This window comes from Macrobrachium nipponense, chromosome 2, assembly GCF_015104395.2.
Source record: "Macrobrachium nipponense isolate FS-2020 chromosome 2, ASM1510439v2, whole genome shotgun sequence".
NCBI lineage: Eukaryota > Metazoa > Arthropoda > Malacostraca > Decapoda > Palaemonidae > Macrobrachium > Macrobrachium nipponense.
This window is the reverse complement of record NC_087201.1, coordinates 62143070-62166329: the sequence shown is the minus strand read 5'-3', so window position 1 is coordinate 62166329 and position 23260 is coordinate 62143070. Positions and strand designations below refer to the sequence as shown.

The 23260-nt window shown below is 37.6% G+C and overlaps 1 protein-coding gene and 1 long non-coding RNA gene across 8 annotated transcripts in view; one reads left to right on the top strand and one right to left on the bottom strand.

The window, feature by feature from the left end:
- Positions 1-3156: 3156 nt before the first annotated feature.
- On the top strand, positions 3157-19453 carry LOC135220645 (uncharacterized). The gene is made up of 3 exons (XR_010315741.1): positions 3157-3204; positions 4941-4997; positions 18978-19453. It is a non-coding gene; the product is annotated as an uncharacterized LOC135220645 (long non-coding RNA).
- A 79-nt stretch (positions 19454-19532) lies between these two features.
- LOC135220643 (uncharacterized) overlaps positions 19533-23260 on the bottom strand; it is an 81257-nt gene continuing 77529 nt past the window's right edge. For all 7 annotated transcript variants that reach the window (XM_064257970.1, XM_064257969.1, XM_064257972.1 and 4 more), the window contains 2 exons: positions 21958-22282; positions 19533-19806 (listed from right to left, as the gene is read on the bottom strand). In XM_064257970.1, the coding sequence (XP_064114040.1) occupies positions 22102-22282 (181 nt within the window). In that variant the 3' untranslated portion in view covers positions 19533-19806; positions 21958-22101. The remainder of the gene's footprint in view (positions 19807-21957; positions 22283-23260) is intronic.

The following is a 23260-nucleotide window of genomic DNA, read 5'->3' as shown; positions in this document are numbered from 1 at the left end:
AGCATTGAGTCAGGGAATGTTAGATAACTACTTAAAAACTTGGAGGCGCGTTGGAAGTCTCCAGGGTCACAAGGATAATTAACTTAGTGTGGAGACAGATTGAAGTCCTGTAGGGATGGTTAGATAACTAAACTTACTTGGAGGCAGCGTTGGAGTCTCCAGGTCACCAGGGATAACTACTTTAGGATGGAAGGCAAGGCAATTGAAGGTTCTCCAGGGATGTAGATAACACTTACTTAACTTGGAGGCAGGCGTTTGAGGTTCTCCAGGGTCACAGATAGCTACTTAGTGGAGACAGCATTGAAGTCTCCAGGGATGTAGATAACTACTTACTGGAGGCAGCATTGAAGTCTCCAGGTCACAGATAACTACTTAGTGGAGACAGTATTGAAGTCTCCAGGGATGTAGATAACTACTTACTGGAGGCAGCGTTGGAGTCTCCAGGTCACAGATAACTACTTCGTGGAGACAGCATTGAAGTCTCCAGGTCACAGATAACTACTTCGTGGAGACAGCATTGAAGTCTCCAGGGATGTAGATAACTACTTACTGGAGGCAGCGTTTGAGTCTCCAGGTCACAGATAACTACTTAGTGGAGACAGCATTGAAGTCTCCAGGTCACAGATAACTACTTAATAGAGACAGTATTGAAGTCTCCAGGGATGTAGATAACCACTTACTGGAGGCAGCATTGGAGTCTCCAACAGGAGACTATGTTATTTCAATGTTATTTGGCAAAAATGTTCAAATGATCTCTTGTGATTATTCTTCTGAACATAGTAGAATGAAGAACCTACATCTGACTATTAATTTAATTATCGAATAGCTTAGAGTATTTAGAACAATAAAAAAAGAGAAAGTTAAGGCAGGATTGCTATAGGTTAAGGGGCCTGACTGCGGTTACTGTGACGTCACGCACCTAGCCGTTTAATCCTGTACCCCAGTTTAAGCTGTGCGTGACAAGACCTTATATTCTCTTGACCTTGATTCAACTAGACCGTCTCACTCGGCACACCGAGCACTGGATCAATAAGACTTTTTTTTCCCCTTTTTTCTGTATCACATTTGATTGTTTTCATATTTTATCATAGCGTTCAATTTATTGTGAAATAACATTTTATTTTTTATGTGAATCGGTACTGCTTTTACGTACATATTATAGTGAAGATTTTACTGCCTCTTCTCTCCTCAACAATACCACGACGCACGATAACTTAAAATCATTCATTCATTATTCCTATAAAATATAAACGCTACCTCCCTCTACCTCAAGTTAGCTGTGTATCACCGCAATGACGAATGATTTTGTTAATCATTTGTGCTAAATTTTACTGTGAAAAGCTTTTTTCTTTCATTTACTATTTTGTTAATATTGTTCAACTAGACCGTCTCACTCGACGCACTGGACACTGGCTCAATTAAGACTTTTTTTATTGCATTTGATTGTTTCCTACTTTATCAATACGTTAAATTTATTGAAAAATTCCCTTTTTATTTGAATTGTTATTGCTTTTGCATACAGTAATATTTTAGCTCTCTCTTTTTCTCTCCTCAACATATCAACGCTCCCTCGTTCAGTCTCAAGACAGCTGGGCGTGACGTCACCGCAGTTACGTACGATTTTATACATCTTTTATGCTAAATGTTATATTGAAAGCTATATTTTATATTAAATGCTTTATACTTTAATGTATTTTGTCGAATATTGTTATCATTAAACTATATATTGTAAATGAAAACATAAATTAATACAGTTTAACTTGTAAGACCCAGTAGGCCGTCGAATACAAGTATAAACTAGATAATCAGTCAGTTCGAAGTACGAGCATTTGTTCGAAAAACGGAAAGTTCGACATATGAAACGTTCGACAAACGAGGTACCATTGTAGTTTGAATTCATTTCAAGTTTCTCGAGGGACTTGAAACAATTTTCAGCGTTTTTGTAAGGCTTGTTCCTGTGGTTTGAACGCATTTCATGCGTTTTGAGGAATTGGAAAGAATTGTGTTTGTATTTGAAAGGCCTTTTCTAATGGTCTGAATGCATTTCAGATATCTCAGGTACTTAAAAGGACTTTTGGGTGCCTTTGGAAGTCTTATTCTTATGGTCTAAATGCATTACAGGTGCTTCTTGTGGCTTGGAAAGATACTTAGGTGTATTTAAAGGCTTTTTATTTTGGTTTAAAGTAATATCGGGGTTTTCTGATAACTTTGAGGGATTTGTGAGTGTGTTTTGAAGGCTGACTTATGGTTTGAGTGCATTTCAGGTGTCTCGAAGGACTTATGATTTCTGGGTGTGTCTGGAGGCTTTTGGGTACGTTTGGAGTCCTTTTCTTATGGTCTGTATGAATTACATGTCTCGGGGGACTAAATTTTTGGGTGAGTTTGGAAGGCTTTTCTTATAGTTGGAATTCATTTTACGTTTCCCAGGGGCTTGGAAGGATTTCTTGGTGTGTCTATCTGTCCTTTCTTAGGGTTTGAACATATTTCAAGTGTCTTGAGGGACTTGGAAGAATTTATGGGCATGTTTGGCTTTTTTTCTATGGATTGAATGCATGTATGTCTCGGGTACAAGGAACGATTTTTGGGTGTGTTTGGAGGCTTTTTCTTATGGATTGAATGCATTTCAGGCGTCTCGGGTGACTTAGAAGGATTTTTGGGTGAGTTTGGAATGCTTTTCTTATTGGTTTGAATGTAGTATTTCAGTAGTCTGCGCTTATCCCATATCAGTCTCCTTCTCTCTCTCCTTATGGAATAGTTTGCAACTGGACCCCTTTACGTTCTATCTCTCTCTCTCTCTCTCTCTCTCTCTCTCTCTCTCTCTCTCTCTCTCTCTCTCTCTCTCTCTCTCTTTTCATAGTTGCTTGTTCCCAAATCTTAATTCATGTTTAACCGATTACCCAGAGGAGTTATTTATATTAGTGAGGTTTAGCAGATTTAGAAAGTGATTGCTTCCTCCGTCGAAAATTTTTATATTTGTTTAGAGTTTCCAGTTATTTATGTGTTAGAATATTTACATATGTAACTGTCGTTATCCTTCTCTTATACTGGTTAACTATCAAGTATACTACTTCAGTGTTTATCTCTTCAGAATTGCCTCACTGTCTTGTTTTATCCAGTTTTCCTTTCCTGGGACTAAATGAGCTGAAGTATTAACCATTTGCTTTTAAACTGAGCTGCTGTGTGGTGTTGTTTGCTTCGGCTCTTGTGAGTATTTTTAAGATTTCGGTAGTTTTATGCCATCTTTATATACATAGTATAAGGCTTGGATTTCCGTGTAAAACACTAGTGTTGTTTACATTGTAAGTCCAACTAAGAGAATCTAGAATTTCAACTGGAAATATATTTGTTGTTAGTATGAAAAGTGTTGAATTTTTTTATTTATATGGTGTCCTTTCCCCAAATATGAGGAATATAATGAGTTTAATTGATTGGTAGGAAATGGTTAGCCTTAAATTTCCAAGTGTTGGTTGGTTGCTGGAGAATTGATTTTTTCACCTGTATTTTTAAGCGTTAGTTGGCTGAAAGAGTGAATTTATGATGCGTTTCCAAGTACTGGTTCATTAAAAGATTGTGAATTTGTCCTGTCTTCCCAGGTGCTGGTTGCTTGTTGAAAGATAATGAATTTATCCTATTGCTGGGTGGATGTTAATGGTAAATTTGTCCTGTTTCCAAGTGGTGTTTAGTTGTTGAAAAATTGCGAATTGTTCCTTTTCTGGGTATGACACACTGCTTGTCTTGTAATTGGCTTATGTAAGTAAGTCAATGCGTAAAAATTTTTCGTGGTAGAAGTGGTTATGTGAAATGGTCATTGCAGCTACTGACTTTATATTTTCCTTCGTGTATTGTTATTGTGTTCATTTCCTGCCAGTTAGGGGAAAACACTTCCGTAGGTAAATTTGCTTTTAAATGATACTCGCCCACACACACACACACACACACACACATTTCGTTTCGTGGATTGAGTTTTTAGTGTAATTTCCTCCCAGTTAGGACAAATCCAAATTCAAATAGTTAAGTTTGCTTTAAAATCTCTCTCTCTCTCTCTCTCTCTCTCTCTCTCTCTCTCTCTCTCTATAAAAGGAATAATTTTCATAAGTTTTTTCTGTAATATGGGTAGATCTAGGTAATAACTACGCGCCAGGCATTTCTTTGGAAATTAGTTTCTTATAAAGTGTGTAAGTTGCTTATTAAGAATTTACCGTTATTTTTTGGGGGGTCGACTGTAATTAACCGACAGGGGCCAGTACTAAACACTGCGAAATACATTTGACTCTCCAATCCCTAGTGGAGCGTTCCTTGCAGTCCGTGCTTGATTTCTGGTATTTCTTATTGCTCGTGTATTTCACACAGTTTCTAGGTAATTAATGCTTCCTACGTCTATGGTACTTGGGATAAGAGGTATTGGTTGCACTGCAAAAGTTTCAAGTTTACAGAGGCTGTACATATTGTCCTTAGGCTAGAAATAGGAGGGTCCCCAGTTCTGGAATTCATTTTATCAGCTTCCCCAAAGTGACACTTTTCCAGAGAATTGTTTGATCTTGACTAATTAGTGACCTGTATTCTTTATATCGGCTCCACTTATTCAAAGTCACTTCACTTATGTTAGGATAGGTTTTTGCCATCCATTCAGCCCCAACATTGTTTGAATTGGCTCCAAATAATGTTAAGTTTCTCCCTGGCCTCTAGTAGGTTTAAAACTTGCTTTAATTAACCCCAGTTGTGAACTGTGCAATATAAATTTCCTTTGTACCCCAATGGTGTACAGTGTTTGAGGAATTAGATTAGGGTTTCAGTTGTGTAAACCTTTTTTCAATATTTTACAAGTGGACAAACAAGCAATATTTATCACCCCTCTGTGTATCAGAGTTAACGTTAGGTTTTGTTAGATATATATAAACAATAAATCTATGCCAAGACTGATGATTGCTCTTATTTCACAGGTTCAAATGAGTGGTGTTGACTATGCTCTCTAGTAGTCTTCAGTTTCTGTATTCAAGGTAAGGTTTATCATGAGAGTCTTGGTGAAACTGTTGGTAAATTGATTTTAGGGAAGTCTGTTATTGAACGGCATCGTCATTAGATAAGAATTTGCGGGGCTTCAATATGCACGCCCTGTTAGGTGTGATTAGGTGCATTTCTAGTGTTGAGCACATGTATTGTGACTGGGCCAACTTTTAAGAATTAGGAAGTGGTCAGTCACAAAGTTCTTTGTGATTCGCTAATGCGAACTGTAGTTGGTTTATAGAGGCATATTTCAGCGCCACCCCCCCCCCCCTCTCTCTCTCGCTCTCTCTCTCTATCCCTCCTCTCCTCTTCTCTCCTCTCTCTGTTCTCACATCAGTCATGTTGAAGGATGAGCTAGAAACACTTGGACGTATAAAACTTAAAGTATATTATTCTTAAATATTCACAAGTTGAAGTATATCTTGAGATAGCTTTCTGAAAAGACTTGAGTTGGAAAGATAGCAGAGAGTAAGTGATAGAGTTCAGTGTTTGATCACAGGAAGCAAACAGTATTGGACAAACGAATGTTCATCCTTGACACATAGATCATGCTGACATCTTTGTTTATTCTGATTCCCATGAGAGCCGGTCTGACACCGATCCACGGGAAGGATGTTCGTTAGTTTTTCATTTATGATTTTGTTCTGATTAGTTAGCATTTGCACACATCCTGAACGGGCGAGGTATTTTTGGGAGTTTTTTCCTCATTGTCCTATTTTTCATTACACATGTTGGTAGAGTGCCACTATTGACGGAGTTCCATCTTGTTTCTTGTCTCGCCCTCTCCAGTCCCGTTTTCCAGAGTCGTGTTTATTTGTAGCACGACCTATAACCCATAGTGGCCAAAGGGCAGGTTATCCACTACTTGGCATTAGTGATCAGTATTTGAGGACTTGTGATCCAGCATTGGGTAAATTGTTAGTCTTGAGGAAGCACGACCAGCTGTCTCCCCGACCAGCATCCTGATATACAGGGTTGGCTGTTTGTTTGACCGGTAATAAAACTCCTTTTAATAGAATTATGTTAGGCTGTCTGGGTCATGTTTAAACTTCCAGACATAGTTTGACATTAATTCCTGTTGCAGTTGGCGCCACTATAATAGCCTATTTGTGATAATTATTCAAAGTTATTCTTGTCTGCATTCACTGTTACTGATTCTTCCAGCCAGTTTTCTACCCTATCTACAAGTGAGAGTGAGAAGTTACTTAGCAGGTTAAGTTTTGTTGGGTCCATAAATGTTGAATAAATTACATACATGTATTGTTTACTCATAATTCGAGCGTATCTACTAAGTTTTCATACGCCTTCTTTGTCCATTTCTTTCTGTGCTTGCCTTCTGGTATTTCTTATTGTTCGTGCATTTCAAGCAGTTTGTAAGCGTAATTAATTCCTACGCGTATGGTACTAGGGATAAGAGGTATTGGTTGCATTGCACGTTTCAAGTTCAGAGGCTGTACATATTGTCCTTAGGCTAGAAATAGGAGGGTCCCCAGTTCTGGAATTTATTTTATCGGCTTCCCCAAGGTGACCTTTTTCCCGAGAGAAAATTGTTTGATCTTGACTGATTAGTGACTTGCTTTCTCTTGATCTGCTCCACTTATTCAAAAAGTCAATTCACTTATGTTAGGACAATTAAGGAGTGAATTTCTGTCACACCAGGAAAAACATAAACGGGACATTAGTATTTATACAGATGGTTCCAAGTCGAAGGAGGGTGTGGGCTATGCTGTAGTAACAAAAAAAATATAAAGATAAAGGAAAAAATTCCAAAAATATGCTCGATATTCACTGCAGAGATAAATGCTATATTAGAGGCTAAAAAACATACCATTATGGTGGGAAAGGCAAACGATACCTTTGTAATATACACGGATTCTTACAGTGCTTTAGAAGCGCTAAGACAATATACAGTTTCTCATCCCGTAATTGAAGAAATAAGGGAGTGGATAGATATAATAGTAAAACTAAAATCTATAAAACTGTTGGGTCCCTTCCCATGTGGGCGTAAAGGGTAATGAAGAGGTGGATAAAGAAGCCAAAAAGGCAGTAAAAAAGGAGTATCAAAAAAATACAAATACCTTACAATGACATTAAAACAACAATAGATGAAAACTCAATCAAAATGGAAAAAAGAATGGCTAGAATTAAATCATAAATTAAAGCATATTAAATCATCTGTAAAATCTTGGAATAGACAATGTCAAAGAAGGGAAGAGTCATATTAACAAGATTAAGAATAGGCCATACATACTTCACACAAATACTTGATGTTGCAAGGCGAGGAAAGACAGGCCCCTTACTGTGACCATTGTCGTACTCTGGTCACAGTCCGTCATCTGCTAACTGAATGCAATAAATTCGAAAGAAACGAAGATCCGACAACATATATAATATACCACTTGAACTATTGGGGGAATATGCCCCACGTCAATATAAGTAAATTATCTCAAAAAAATAAACCTGCTTTGATATAACACGCCTTATATTTTCATAGTTATACAGTAAGCGCTGAATGGCCTTTGCTGCCCCAGTGCTTGGTGTTACATAAACTTTATAAAACCAACCAACCAACTTAAGTTAGGACAGCTCCTTGCCATCCATTCAGCCCCAACAGTGTTTGAATTGGCTCCAAATAATGTTAAGTTTCTCCCCGGCCTCTATAGTTGGTTTAAAACTTGCTTTAATTAACCCCAGTTGTGAACTGTGCAACATAAATTTGCTTTTGTACCCCAATGGTGTTTTACAATGTGTGTTTTTGGCCATTACCATGATTCCCTTGCTACCTAGCACAGCACACACAATGTCGAGCATCATTTCAACGCACTGTTCTGTCGTCTTTCAAAATCATTTTTGAAGTATTTAATACATTCCTTTGTTCTTTCTTGCGCTGTTGTTAACCAAATTAAACACTTAGTGGATCCTTCTTTTTTTTTTCACCTCTAACCCCAAAGTGTAATATCTGACACGATGCTTATGATGAGGTTTATTCTTTCTTTTTTTTTTTTTTTTTTTTTTTTTTACACCATTGCTACATTTTGTTGTGTAGCTGCTATTCCCACACGTTCTAGCCATTATTTCTTGGGCCAAGAACACTGGCATGATTCTACTTTTATAGGGATTACGCCTGCGTCTAAGGCTTTATCACTTCTAGTCATTTCTATGGTTGCACTCTCATGAGTCTCATTACAGCTGCATTTCACCTGTTGTGATTCTGATAGTACTTCATTTTTGGGATATGATGTTGGCTGTATTTGGGGGTAGGGCATCAGTGGTGAAAAGAAGGGAAGTCCTTGGAGATAGTAGCAGTGTTCTACAATTCTAGAATTCCCAGCGGTAACCTCCTTTAGCAATGATTTCACCCGTTTGTCTGAGCAGTCTGAATGGCTGTAATAGATTTATGGTTGCCTTTACATAACGAACGTCTGACAGTTTTCCTATTCTGTTGTAGCACTGTGTAAACCATTGCTTATACAGCGGTAGTTTACCCTCATACTGTACTTGCATACTGAGGAAGTTGGCAGGCCAGCCTTACCCTATCTCCCGATTTCTTGTGTAAGCTGCAGTTAATCCAAGTTGCTGCAATATTGACAGGATACTATTCTGCCACCCATTTAACTCCAGTGTAATTTGGATTAGTTCCCCAATATAGGGTATCTCCCTGTCCTTTTCGTAAATTTAAAACTCTTAATGTACCCCAGTTGTGAACTGTACAGTTTTATTTTATTCTATTTTTATTTTATTTATTTTTATTTTTTTTGCCCACTAGTCATGAACTCGTCTGTATCAGTTTGGGTTTTTGGCGATTTCTGCAATTATTTTGCTAACCTAACCTAAGCACCACATTAGTTCATCCCCTTGAAGGTTAATTTGGAAGTACTTTACAATGCATACTGTATAATACATTCCCTTTTTGTTTCTTTTTGTGCACTTTATGAATTATTTAACGTTCTTGACCGCATTCATTCAGCTCTCCAAGATGCCTTCCCATTTATTCTTTTTACTGGACCTCCATTCATATTTTTTCCTCGTTATACATTCCACTGTCTCATAATTTTCTTAGTGCGTTGGTTTTCTTCCTCTTACACCTCTAAAACTCTTTTACTCTCTATTCCTCTTTTGGCGTTGAATGATGATGGTCTCAGCACATGAACTTTGGCCTAAATTTTATATTTCATTCTTATGCTGTCCCTTCGTTGTCCAGATACAACACTTAATGTCACTGAATCCGTCATCTGAATAACTTATATTTCTGTTTTTCTCAATGATTTTTTCTGTTCATACGCTTTCTCCAATCATGTGATGTATGAATTACAAAAGCGTTCTGTCAACATACATCATGTTAAGTCTTCTCGAGTTCAGGACACTTTCCATTAGGGCGCCTGCTTCCTTCATATCCACTTGTCTCAGAAGTCAACTCCCAGCTGAATCTATGCATTTGTGAGGGGGCAACTGTGCAAAACTTTATTTTCCCTTTTGTATGTTATAGCACCGTAGGCATTGCTTAAGGTTCTGTGGATGCGTCCCTTCCGCCCCTAGTTGCATCAACTTTCATTCCTTTTACAGTAGGTACCTGCGTCCATATTCTTTCTTCCTCTTACTGCCCCCCCCCCCTCCCTCCCCCCCCCCCTATCCCAACAATTGTTTCAATGGGCAACTGCGAGGTTTTCCTCTTGTCACATCTTTCAACAGAAGATGGGCTCCCATGCATACATTGTGCTTAGACATTGCTTTCAAGGACGCTTTTATACTTGCACTAAAAACACGTATGGGAAGTACTGTATCAGTCATTGTAAATTTTGCTTTTAAATTTGTTACACACCGTAGGAGGGCGAGTGCGAGTGCCGTGGTACACTTAAGGTTCTTTGCAGCTTGCCTTTGGCCCCTAGCTGCAACTCCTTTCATTCCTTTTACTGTACCTCCTGTCATATTCTTTCTTCCATCTTACTTTTCGCCCTCTACTAAAATTCATTCATAGTGCAACTATACTTAGTTTTCTTCCTGTTATACCTTTCAAACCTTTTACTGTTAATTTCCATCTCAGCGCTGAATGACCTCATAGCCAAATACTATATAAATTTATTTATTATATTTGTTACAACTCAACAGTTTTCATACTTGATGTGTGCAAGAGGATCGCTGGTTTCTGTTCTCACTCCTACTTTGCGTTCAAAGATTCTGATTGTTTCAAATAATCGTGTTTCTGAATTTGAGTAAGTGTTAAAGTATAATGTTTAGATTTTTGTATTTATCATGGAATAAGACGATGATTGCAGTCCATGGCTACTCAAGTACAGTATCTGTAACAGTTTAGGACAATCAGTTTCACCTAGTATTTAGGTTTATCTATCTCTCGTTACCTTCAACGTTTATTGAACTAACAGTGTCACGACAGAAATATAAGTAGCTTTTCTTACTAGAATCATTATAGCAATTTGTATTTCTTTAAAATCTTTGAAGATCATCCACTTTCTCTCTCGAGGAAATCTGCTTTCTTTCAAAGACAATACCAAATGTGTGTAATTATTCAATGATGGTACTGTATTTTGGTTCTTAATACGAAAATAAACACCCCCCCCCCCCCCTCTCTCTCTCTCTCTCTTCTCTCTCTGAAATCTGCATTCAGTCACATTGTCAACTGCCCGCTATTATATAAAAATGTTGTTGTATTCTTAGACTTTAGAATGAAATTCAGCCCCCCCCCCTCTCTCTCTCTCTCTCTCTCTCTCTCTCTCTCTCTCTATCTCTCTTCTCTCTCTCTCGTCTCTCTCTTCATCTCTCTCTCTCTCTCTCTCTCTCTCCTTCCTTCCTTCGGTGTTTATTTAACATCTATTTTATAACAAATATTTTAAGTAGTTTTCCTCCTGGAATCTTTGTAGTTGTGTTTATTTTCTTCGAAGACAGACTCGCTACCCCTCTCTCTCTCTCTCTCTCTCTCTCTCTGTTTTTGCCATTTTCGCGGAGTTTCCCCTCCAACAGTTTTAGGCATTACCACATCAAAACCGTAAGGTATTGTAGTTCCTTTTTTTTTTTAAATAGTTTAGGGCCGAAATTGTCTCGGAATATTGTAGTAATTAAAAGTGTGTTAAGATTAGAGTAGGCTGAAGTTTGGACATTTCAAATTCAAATATTTTTTCAGATTTTCGTGAGGTATAGAAATCTCACTCACTTGTACCTTTGTAATCGCGTTTGGTTCAGAATAAACTGTAGGAATTAAGGTTTAGTCTAACACAAACTGAATATAGTTTATTAACAGCTTATTCATATGCCAGCAAACAGATGAACAATGAACTTTTCCCTTAAGTCAAAATTTATAAAATTTTATTATCCTAATTTTGTTTTGAGTTATGAAATGCAGTAATTCTGCCATGTCTACTGTTTTAAAAGACCAATGCACTAAAAGTTACATAGGAATTTAGTGTTTAAAAGGGTGAATACCATATATAAAAGTACATATTATCACATCATGCAATAGGCTTGTTTGACTACATGTGAATCTCAAAGGTTAACTGCTGAATATCCAACACAGGATACACCGATCACTCAAATTATAAATTGTTTCCAGCATCACCAGAGGCTTTGCAAATTTCTCATTTCCTTAATCTCCTCTTCTTAGCTCTCGTATTGATAGGTCAGGTTCTGTGTTGGCCTCAGTATGGAACTCAAACGTAATTTCTTCATTCAGATCACCACTGGGTACATATTTAAAGTCTCTGTGATTATTCCAACCTAATTCTATTTCTATAGTTTTTGTCAAGTTTTCCATTATATGAGTGTTTAATTAAGTATGGGGGTGGGTTCCCTTTTTGTAGTTATTGACAGTTTTATATATCGATTTTCTGGTTCCTTTCTGATAATTTTCTAAATCTTTTCCCTTTTTTATCAGACTATATTTTCGTAGCTGCTGCCACCTTCTCCACACCTCTGCTAGCCTCCATTCACCCTCTCTACCTCTGCTAGCCTCCATTCACCCTCTCTACCTCTGCTAGCCTCCATTCACCCTCACCTCCTACCTATGCTAGCCTCCCATTCTCACCCTCTTCCTACCTCTGTGCTTGCTCCATTCACCCTCTCTACCTCTGCTAGCCTCCATTCACCCTCTCTACCTCTGCTAGCCTCCATTCACCCTCTCTACCTCTGTGCTAGCCTCCATTCACCCTCTCTACCTCTGTGCTTGCCTCCATTCACCCTCTCTACCTCTGTGCTTGCCTCCATTCACCCTCTCTACCTCTGTGCTTGCCTCCATTCACCCTCTCTACCTCTGTGCTTGCCTCCATTCACCCTCTCTACCTCTGTGCTTGCCTCCATTCACCCTTCTTACTCGTGCTTGCCCATTCCACCCTCTCTACCTCTGTGCTTGCCTCCATTCACCCTCTCTACCTCTGTGCTTGCCTCCATTCACCCTCTCTACCTCTGTGCTTGCCTCCATTCACCCCCTCTGCCTCTGTGCTAGCCTCCATTTACCCTCTCTACCTCTCTGCTAACCTCCTTTCGTAGACTGGAAAGAACGAATAGGAGATTGTGGTTGTACTTATACATATAAAAAAGAGAGTAATAGTAGTGCAGAAGATAAGAGGCAATTCGAAACGCTGTTAGATATGCTACTAGAATACAACACTCAACAAATTAATCACCTGCCAACAAGAAAGGAAAATACTTTAGACCTAGTATTTGTGAACGAGATGAATTGTTAAAGAAATATGTTTATAATGCGAATATTTCAGACCATAATGTCATAGAATTAACAGTCCATTCCAAAGCAAGTGAAAACAGAGATAAGCAAGAAATGAAAAAGTGGGAAGGATATGGAAAATACAACTTCTACAGTAAAAATATAAAATGGTCAGAAATAAATGAAGAATTAAACAAACATTGGGATAACATTTTCGTAAGTGATGACATAAGGGTAAATACAGAGATATTATATAAAATATTAGAGAAAATAGTGGATAAATATATACCGAAGAAGAAAAGTAAACATTAGTCATGCATACCAAGAGACAGAAGGATCTTGTTCCAGAAAATCAGAAAGTGGAAAAAAAGGTCTTGCAAAAGAAAAAAATGCATGGAAAGTTATAGAACTAAAAAGTAAGATAGAAAATGCAGAACAAAAGATTATACAATCAAAAGAAAATGAAAAACGGGAATTGGAAGAAAAACCCTAATAAATATCAAGCAAAACCCCAAACTATTATACACATACGCGAAAAAGATGAATAAAAGAAGAATAGAAATTGGCCCTCTAAGATTTGAAGGGAGATTAACGAATGAAAAAAAAGGAAATTTGCAACATATTGGCAGAACGATATGAGAGAGAATTCACCCCTAGAATAGATAATGAAGATAATGATATAGAAGTAACGGATGAAAATAGTGAGTATTTAGCTGACATAGATATTAATGAAGCTGATATTGTGCAGGCTATTAATGAAATTAAAAATAGAGCTGCAGCAGGGCCTGATGGAGTTCCTGCTATTTTGTTAAAGAAAGTAGTTCATTCTATCGCAAAGCCACTTGCAATATTATTAAGACAAAGTGTAGATACAGGCAAGATCTATGATGAGCACAAATTAGCATATATTACCCCTACTTTCAAAAGTGGATCAAGACTAGAGGCTAGTAATTATAGGCCTGTGAGTCTAACATCACATATTATGAAAGTGTGTGAAAGGGTAATGAAGAAAAATATTATGAAACATTTAATAAAACATAATTTATTTAATATGGGACAACATGGTTTCGTACCCGGAACAAGTACACAAACCCAACTGTTAGTCCACCGTGAGAACATATTCAAAAATATGAAAAGCGGAAATGAAACAGATGTGGTTTATCTAGAATTTGCAAAAGCTTTTGACAAGGTAGACCATAATATATTAGCGAAGAAAATTAGAAAAAACAATATCGTGGATAAAGTAGGAAGATGGTTAAAAGAATTTTTACACAACAGAAAACGGATAGTTATTGCAAACGATGAGAAATCGGATGAAACCAAGGTAATATCCGGTGTGCCACAAGGTACGGTGTTAGCTGCAATACTGTTTGTTATTATGATTGAAGACATAGACAGTGATGTTAAGGATTCGGTAGCGAGTAGTTTCGCTGATGACACAAGAATAAGTAGAGAAATTACATGTGATGAAAATAGGAACGCTCTACAAAGAGACCTTAAAGTATATGATTGGGCAGAGGTAAATAGGATGGTATTTAACTCTGATAAATTTGAATCAATAAATTATGGAGACAGAAGGAAAGCTATATGCATATAGAGGACCTAATAATGAGAGAATCACAAAAAAGGAAGCAGTTAAAGACCTTGGTGTGATGATGAATTGGAACATGTTATGCAATGATCAAATAGCAATTCTGTTGGCAAAATGTAAAGCAAAAATGGGAATGTTGTTACAGCACTTCAAAACAAGAAAAGCTGAACACATGATTATGCTTTATAAAACATATGTTCGTAGCCCACTTGAATATTGCAATATGATATGGTACTCGCATTATCAAAAGGATATTGTACAAAGAGAGAGTGTACAAAGGTCCTTTACAGCTAGAATAGTTACACACCCCTTTGTCCTAATGTTTGTTGTCCTTAGACCTCAGTGGGATTTTCCCAAGTGTAGAAAGTGAAAACTTGTCTATACACAGGACAATAAAATAATTTAGAGCTTGCTATAAGAGAGCTTTTTTTTTTCATTGGGGAGGGAGAGAGAAAGGGCGGTGGAAGTGCCGATTTTTTAAAGAAAATTCTAGATGTGGAGAAATCTCTTTTTGTTAACAGAACAGTCTCCTGTTTTCTATAGGTGGCTGTTTTAAAGTTCAGCCAGTGTGAGCCTGAGGAGAACAGATGATACTGGAAAGACCTGAGAGAAGCAACGACACGAAACCCTATGTATTGATCACATGGGTAGTGTTGTAGTTGCAGGTGTGACAGTAGAATTTGGGGTCAGCTGTGCTGCAAGTTGCTGAGCAATCAGTAAGCAAAGCTGAAAGTTCACAATTAGAGGCTACCGATGAAGTAATTGCTGAGCAACCAGTAAACAAAAAATTAGCAATTAGTGATTAAAGATAGTTTTGATACTACATTTGATGGACAATATTGGACAGTGGAATGGAAATGGAAAATAATACTCCCAGTTCCCAATAATGAAATAGATTGCTATGAGAACAGTTTATAAGGTGACAAGAAACAAGATTCTGAAGAGGAGGTTGAATGATGGTCACCGAAAATAGTTTAATACCTTGGAAAGATGTAAAAATGGGTATTAACCCTTAATAGCTGTAGAACATCCTACTAAGAATAAAACGAGACCCATATTGGATTTTATAGAACTTGAATGCTCATATGAGTTTGGTTGGTGCTGGGGCTCATTGCATTTCTGATATAAATTGAAAACTAAAAAGAACCTAAGCCGAGAGATGAAATAAAAGATGTTTGCAAGAAACCCTTTGTGAATGGAAGGAAACAGAGGCTGGAACCCTTGTTGATCTAAGATCTTATTTACAAATTAGAGCAGCGGAAGAGCTTTAGAAGTATCAGTCAGTGAATTATATAGGTAAAACACATTGTCTGACAGCACCTCAGTGGCATGGTCGGTTTGTCTTGGCCTGCCACCTCAGTGGTCACGAGTTCAATTCTCGGGCATTCCATTGAGGGCTCAGGGATGTTTATTTCTGAGAGAAGTTCACTCTCGACGTGGTTCGGAAGTCACGTAAAGCGGTTGGTCCCATTGCTGAATAACCACTGGTTCCCTGCAACATAAAAACAGCATACAAACAAGCTTATTGTCAGACAAGACTAGGTTTGGAATTGAAGTCAGCGCTGAGAATAATGGAAAATTGTAAACACTTCAGGTAAGCTCAAACATATCATTGATGGAACTTATGTCGTACATTGATGATATGCTACTCAATGAGAGCAAAGTAACCTCAGGTGAATTTATAAAGTATTCAAATGACTATGGGTTAGTTACCTAAGCTCCTGACCCCTTAGATCAGAGGTGGGCAACCTATAGCTCACAAGCACCCTCATGCTCGTTGATAGTCTGACAATGCTCTTTAGGAGAAGTGAATTTAGTGTGCAATCACTGATGCAGCACATTTCATAATTATTTATAAATACAATTTTGTAACTACCTTGGCTATGCATTTTTCTGATCTATAATTACACTTTCATGCAGCATAAACATACTGTATTTCATTCTGAGGAAATTAAATGAGATTTTCTTCCAGTAGGTCTCTTAAGAAAAGAAACAGAAATGTGTTCCTCTACATTTACAATACAAAATGGGTCATCTGATAGGTCCCTTCATACTCCCCTAGACCTAGAATATTACTAAGTCCAAGAAAGGTGGGTGGGGTTTGCCCATGGGTAGTTGCCCTCTCAACTATACCTCTTGTACAGCCCCAGTTGTCAGTTGGATTAGCGTCACTGTCCTGCTCCCTCCTAACCCCCTGGGAGAAGACATAAGTCCAAGGGAAGCCGAAAGGTTTGTCTACAGGTACTTGTTCCCTCAGTCGAGCCTATATCACAGTCCCTAGTGCTGTCAGACAGTGATATGAGGGGTCACATTAAGTGCATTAAATTTTTGAATGAATACTTGAAATTGCCATATAAATGTATGATAGCTGAAGGTTTTGCACCAGAAAGTGTTTTATCATATATTCTTTGGGGGCCAAAAAAATTTAACCTTTTTTCTCTTTTCAGATTTTGAACTTTATGGGTTCGACACCTTTTCTGGCTGTGGCACATTGTAAATTAGTTTTAGGAAGAATTCCCTCAGTTTATTTTCTTATTTAGGCTATTTTGTATTTTTTATAAATATTTTTGTAAATTATTTTTTGCTATATAGTACTTATTTTTTTTTAAATATTAATAATAAATATTAAATTTGTAGATGGGTATTATTTATCTCTTCAGTAGTATAGTATTATCTTTAAACTAATTTTAGAAACTATAATGTACAGCAAAAATGAAGTTACTGATTTTTGGCAAATTTTTCTAGACGCTCGGGTCGAGGCCAACCCACAAAACCTTTAACCAAGTAACAAAATAGCGATACCTGTCCAGGGCTACAGTGCTTTACTCTCATTTCACTTTGGAAGTACTACGTATTTAAGAGCAGCTCTGGTGCTCCTTTACCACTAAGGGAGTCTCATAAGCAGAAAGTCTTCTCCCCTTGACTGGCATTTCTTCACGCAGGACTTTGTTTATGAAATTGCATCCGACTTTCAGACTAAGTTAATGCAAGATCTGTTGACCTGTTCCTCCAAGCATTCCTAAGATTCGCATGCCTTTGCTTCCAATACACTGTTTTCATCATCTTCTAAAGTGTCTGTCGACCCTGTTACTAGAGATCCTCTGTCTGGGGATCAGCCTCAACTCTCAGCCTTTTCGGGCTTTACCTTCTGCAAGAGAATTGCAGCGGCCTTCACACAGTTCATTAGTTTCTAGCCCTTTCACCTTGCTCAGCCCATGAGCGAAGGAGCCTATTGGGGACACTCATCCAGTGAAACTGACATTAAGATAGGCAAACTTCATAGGAAAGGTTTCCAATTCTTCCTCAAGGACAATTAGGATAGGGAAACAGCAGGACTCCTGCATGTTTCACATTACTCAGTAGTTCAAATATTGACTGTCTGAACAAGATTTTTGAAAGGGGAATCCCTTCATCCGTTGAGTCCAGATCTAGACTACTCTGCCACCTAGGATCTAGGTTGGGGAACCATCTTACGAACCAGGAAGTTTCCAGGACAAGGTCCTAGGGAAAGCAGGACCTTCTCATAAATGTTAAAGAGCTGGAAGCAATTCTCTTAGTACTTCAGTGATTCTCATCTTAGTTCACAACATTACTAAGGTAGTCAGTCCATCCAGACATCCCACAGCTCTAAAGTTCTTATGGAAGCAAGGAGATGCTCTCTCCTCTTCAGAGCGCCTGGAACCAACTCCCATGTGTCCAGCTACAGCTCCCAAACGTCTGGCATCAGCTCAGTGTCCAGCATCAGCTCCCGAGCACCTAGTGCCAGCTCGTAAATGTCCAGCCACAGCTCCCAGTGCCAGGTCCCTGGCACCGACACCATCTCCCAAGGGCACAGCACCAGCTTTCAAAGCACCGCTAAGGTTGCTGTACAAAAGATAGCACCAACTTAGTTTGACGCAGCTATTCCTGAACCTCTGGCCCTTCAAAGCCATCTGCCGTTATCACTTATGCCTCCTGCAAAACTTAGGGAAGCCAAGGTAAAACTTAAGCACTCTTTGGTAACTGAAATAATCAGAAATCTTTCATCCTGCATGAAACAATGGTCCCTAGTGCATAAATCTCTGATTTTGCAGTCTATTTGAAACTCCATTTTAAGGGCAAGTTTCTCTGCTACTAATCTTTTTTTTATATAACTCCCTGATAAGTATCAAATGCGCATGCCATAGAATTCGGAATATGGCTAGAGGAAAGTGGTAGTAATCATTGTCTGGACTTTTCAATTAATATTCAGTAAATTAATTTTCGATATAAAAACAAGCTGAAGTTAAAAAGACCAAGTTCTGGTGTTTCTCTCGTCTTTGATTCTTAAAATTGTGTCAGATTCGGTGTTAATTGAACTTAAAATGTTATGACAAATAGTTTTTCCACGGGGATTTTTGTAGTAATTTGTATTTCTCATTTCTTTGAAGATTCCTCTCTCTCTCTCTCTCTCTCTCTTTTTCAAAGTATTTCCTGTCCGTAATTATACAAAAATGTTGCTGTATTTCTTGGTCTTTCCTCTGAAAATCAGCCCATATTGCACAAATCTCTCCCTCGTTCCTTCCATAGTAGAGATTAAACTAACAGTATTATGACATTATATTTAGTTTAACTTAAAGTAAAGGGGAAATACTATAACTACATTGATTTTTACCAAACTTTGTGTAATGGCAGATTTGAGCTGATGTATTGATATCCAAATGTGGGTAGTAATGCAATATATATCTATAACAGATTGTTACTGATGATTATTCCAAAGAAAAAGAGATGAACTCGTCCTCTGTCGAGATGTCGATCAACAATTGTTCCTGATGATTGTGAAGAGCAAGTAGATGAACTCGTGCCCTATCGAAATGTCGATCAACAATTGTTCCTGAAGATTATTCTAAAGAGAGCAAGTGAGATTATCTCGTATCCTATCGAGATGCCGATCAACAATTGTTCCTGATTATCATTGGAAAGAGATGAACTCGTCCCCTATAGAGATGTGGAGGAGAGGCAATAGGATCTCCGGTTACCTTTTAAATTTAAATAAAATGCTGGTAATCCAGAGCAGTGAAGTAAATATTTCTGGACACCTCTATATATATGACTACAAACTTAAAAATTTTTAAATCTTGTGTAGTTCTACAAATTTTAAATAGAGATCTTTGTAAAAATACTGTATTGAATAGTTCATAGTTACTTTTGTAAATTGTAAAGCTACTGTAAATAAAAATTCATTATCAAATGTTCATAATTATAATTATCCAGATATAAGTTGAGGTAGGATTAAATTTATTCACCGACTGCATTTGAGAGGTTTATTTGTGTAGCCAAGGTCACAGAATCAATAGTATATAAAATCGGCTGACCAAGACTATATATTCTAATTAACTTAGATATGCGATTTAAATAAAATTAGGTAATTTGCCAAATTCTTTGGTTCCTAAATCTCCAAAGATTATTTTTATACTTAAAATTTCGAGGTGGTACTGCTCAGTAGTGAATGTTGGGAAGTTCTTAGCACTTCCTCCACAACTGGCACGGGATGGGGAGATCTCCAACCTCCATGTTGTAAAGCCTGGAAAGAAAGAGGGACATATTTTACTGCCGGCTGTTTACTTACCATACTACGCTAATGAAATGGTACCATAACAGGGGAACCATGACATGTAATTAAATATAATCCAACTTCTTACAATTAGTTACGTCTTATACTATAGTCCATTAGCATAGTATGAATTAAGCAATATAAGGAAATTCTAGACAGCATAGAAACTTTAAATATAGACCTACATGACCCTATGGGTCCAAGTGCTTGGCTTTATGCCCAAGTCACATTATTCCAGGAAGCTATCTAATGTAAAACTTAGTGGAAAAAATAGCAGAGAAGTTTCAAGGAATTTCGAGGAGAGATTTAGAAAAGATGCTGTTGTAATCTTTAAAAAATACTGATAAACTAGAGATAGGAAAATAGGATGTTTTTTGAAAAATACAGATCTCTTGTGTTTCAGAAATTGAGAGAGGTAAAGGGATTTGTAAGGTGTGTGTGCAGAGAGAGAGGGAAGGAATTAAAGGATTAGAAAATTTATAGAGAAAGAGAATAGTCTGGAATTGGCAACCTATGTACCGAATTTTTTTTTTTACAGAAAGAAAGAGGGGTACACTGATAAGGGTGTGTGGAAAAAGAAGGGGATGGGTTACAGATGTGTGTGATATAGAATGGGAAGAGAGGAACAGAGAAAATTGTGGGGGTAGAGAGAGGAAGGGGGTTGGCTAGGGCGGGGTTTGAGTATAGGCGTGATTTCTGTATGCAGAAAGAGACAGAGGGCTACAGACTGATATGGGTGTGCGAAGAGAGAGTAGGGGGGAAGCTTACAGATGTTTGATATAGAAGGGACTGAGAGTGAGTGACAGGAGATTACAGACATGGCATCGGAGAGCAGGAAGGGGAGAATGAGTAATTCCCATACGAAAACTTTTTTTTTTTTTTTTTTTTTTAAAGCAAAAACAAGAAACTTTTGCAGGAAAACCGATATAAAGATTAAAAGGGAGGAAGAGGACAATTACTATACAAAAATAGTTTTTTGTAGACAGGCAGAAAGTAGTCTTTTTTGTGGAAAAGGTTGATATTAAGCCAGAGATGGGGAGGGAGAGAGAGATAGAGGAAGAAGAGAGATGAGTGTGGTCAGAGAAATAAGGAGAATAGGAATTAGAAAGAAGAGGTGAAAAGAGGAAAGCAAATGATAGAAGTGTACAGACTGTTAATGGGGTTGGGGGTGTGGGAAGAAAGTGTTTTACACAAGTGATACAGAGAGAGAGAGAGAGAGAGAGAGAGAGAGAGAGAGAGAGAGAGAGAGAGAGAGAGAGAGAGAGAGATAGGATAAAGAAATGAGAAATTAGGAAAGGACACAAGGCTATTTTTTGTGTAACAGAGAGGGGAAAACAGCTAAGGAATACAGGGGTTTGAGATGTGTTTTATGTAGAGAGAATAAGACTATTTTTGTATACAGGTTGAGAAAATTGTTAGAGAAAAAGACAGGTTGTAGACATTTGTGTATAGAGATGAAGACTATTTTTTGGTAAAGAGGTTTGGCAAAAATCAAGAGAAAAAGAGGGTTGCAAATATTTCCATAGCATACTGGATAAGGGTATATTTTGTATACAGCGGGAAGACAAGTTAGACATTTCTTGTGCATAGAAAATATGGCTATTTTTTATGGGAATGTTAAAGAAAATTACAAAAAAATGGAGAGGTTGCAGACCTTTTTAATGCATAGAGAATAAGGTTACTTTGTATAAAGATTGGGGGAAATTACAGAGAGAAAGACAGGTTGCAGACGTTTATTGTGCTTAGAGAAAAAAGCTATCTTTTGCATAAAGGTTGGGAAAATCGCAAAGAAAGAGACGTTGCAGATTTTCTTTGTGCACAGAGAATAAGGCTTTAAAAAAAGTTGATAAAACTGCAGAAAGAAATAGGTTGAACACCTATTTTTGTGCACAGAATAAGGCTATATATTGTATAAAGGTTGGGGAAAGCGCAGAAAAAGAGATAGCGAGGTTGCCTTCCTTCTATTTGCACAGAGATCAAGTATATATTTTGCATAAAGGTTGGAGAAAACTGCAGAAAAAAAGTGAAGTTGCAGACCGTTTTTATGCATGGAGAACAAGGTGATTTTTTGTACAAAAGCTGGCGAAAATTGCAAAGGAAAAAAATAATTTACAAACTAACACTTGCTGCGGCAGATGTTCTGACTTCGAAGGCCTTAAGAGGTTGTGGTGGGGAGGAGAGATGATCCTGACAAATAAACCCTGGCAATGGTAATCTCCTTTCCCCTTCATCGATGGAACCTCTTGATGCCCCATTGTTGTGACGTCACTTATGGGCTTCCATGAGCTTTTTCTTCAAGAGAACGACAGTCATTTTCCCAAACATGGATCCGAAAGCCATTGAGATAATCAGATAGATGTTCATCGTCATAGCAATCAGCATGAGGAAGGTTGAAAACACGTAGACAAAGAACTGGAGGAGACCTATGGAAATCCAGGACACCCACCTGAAATGCAGGCAAATGATTAGAGGGCAAACAGTGGTGAGGTGAAGCATCGTCCAAGATTGAGATGACATTATCACCTATATTTTACAGATTCTGTAACAAACAGCAGTTATATATATTTCATTCACCACTTGCACACTAACAGTACTTTCCACATGATGTTTATAAGTATTTTTCATGTTTTCGTTGGTTTTCCAATGCCACAAAATTACATGACACACTGAGAAATGAAATGAAAGCTTACTTCAACAGCAAAAATGTACCCAATACTTTCCTACGAGCAAGTACCTGTTAATCGGTTTAGAAAACTTATCAACCAGTTTAAGAAAACACGCTTTACAGATGATTCAAGTACATTCAAGCAAAGGACCCCACTTACCAATATAACACAAATATCCATAATTCACTATTTGCCTTCTAGTTTCACAATTCAAGTGACAGTTAATTTTTCTGTAAATAAATTAGACTTCACGCACGTAAATTATAACCTCAAGCATTGAGGGTTACTAACCATTCATATTTCAAACAACTTAGCTTTGTTGCCATGAAGAGTTACTAAAATATTGTGCCTTTAAGCACAGTCAAATAAGACGGATAGCCTAATGTCCTTATGAAGACTGTCTGATTAAAGAGAAAACGATGGAATGAAGGCAAAAGTGTAACGAGTATTCCAAACTTCCAAAGCAATTATCTTCAAAATTATATGTAATTCGAGGAAGACTTCACAATGGAGAAAATGTCAGGTCAGTATATTGAGAGAAATTATCAGAACTGAGCAACCCAAGAAATACTTCCACCGAGTAACATGAATTGCGGGGATCTGGTGAACATTTTAAAACTACCTGAAGAATGAAGGTCTCTCTCCTTCGCCTAAATGGAGCATCGGCCAAAAATCCAAACATTCCTAGTGACAGGGTGAATGAATACAATTGTACCTTCTATTCAGTCTCCTTGATAAGGGAACAAAATATATGTATG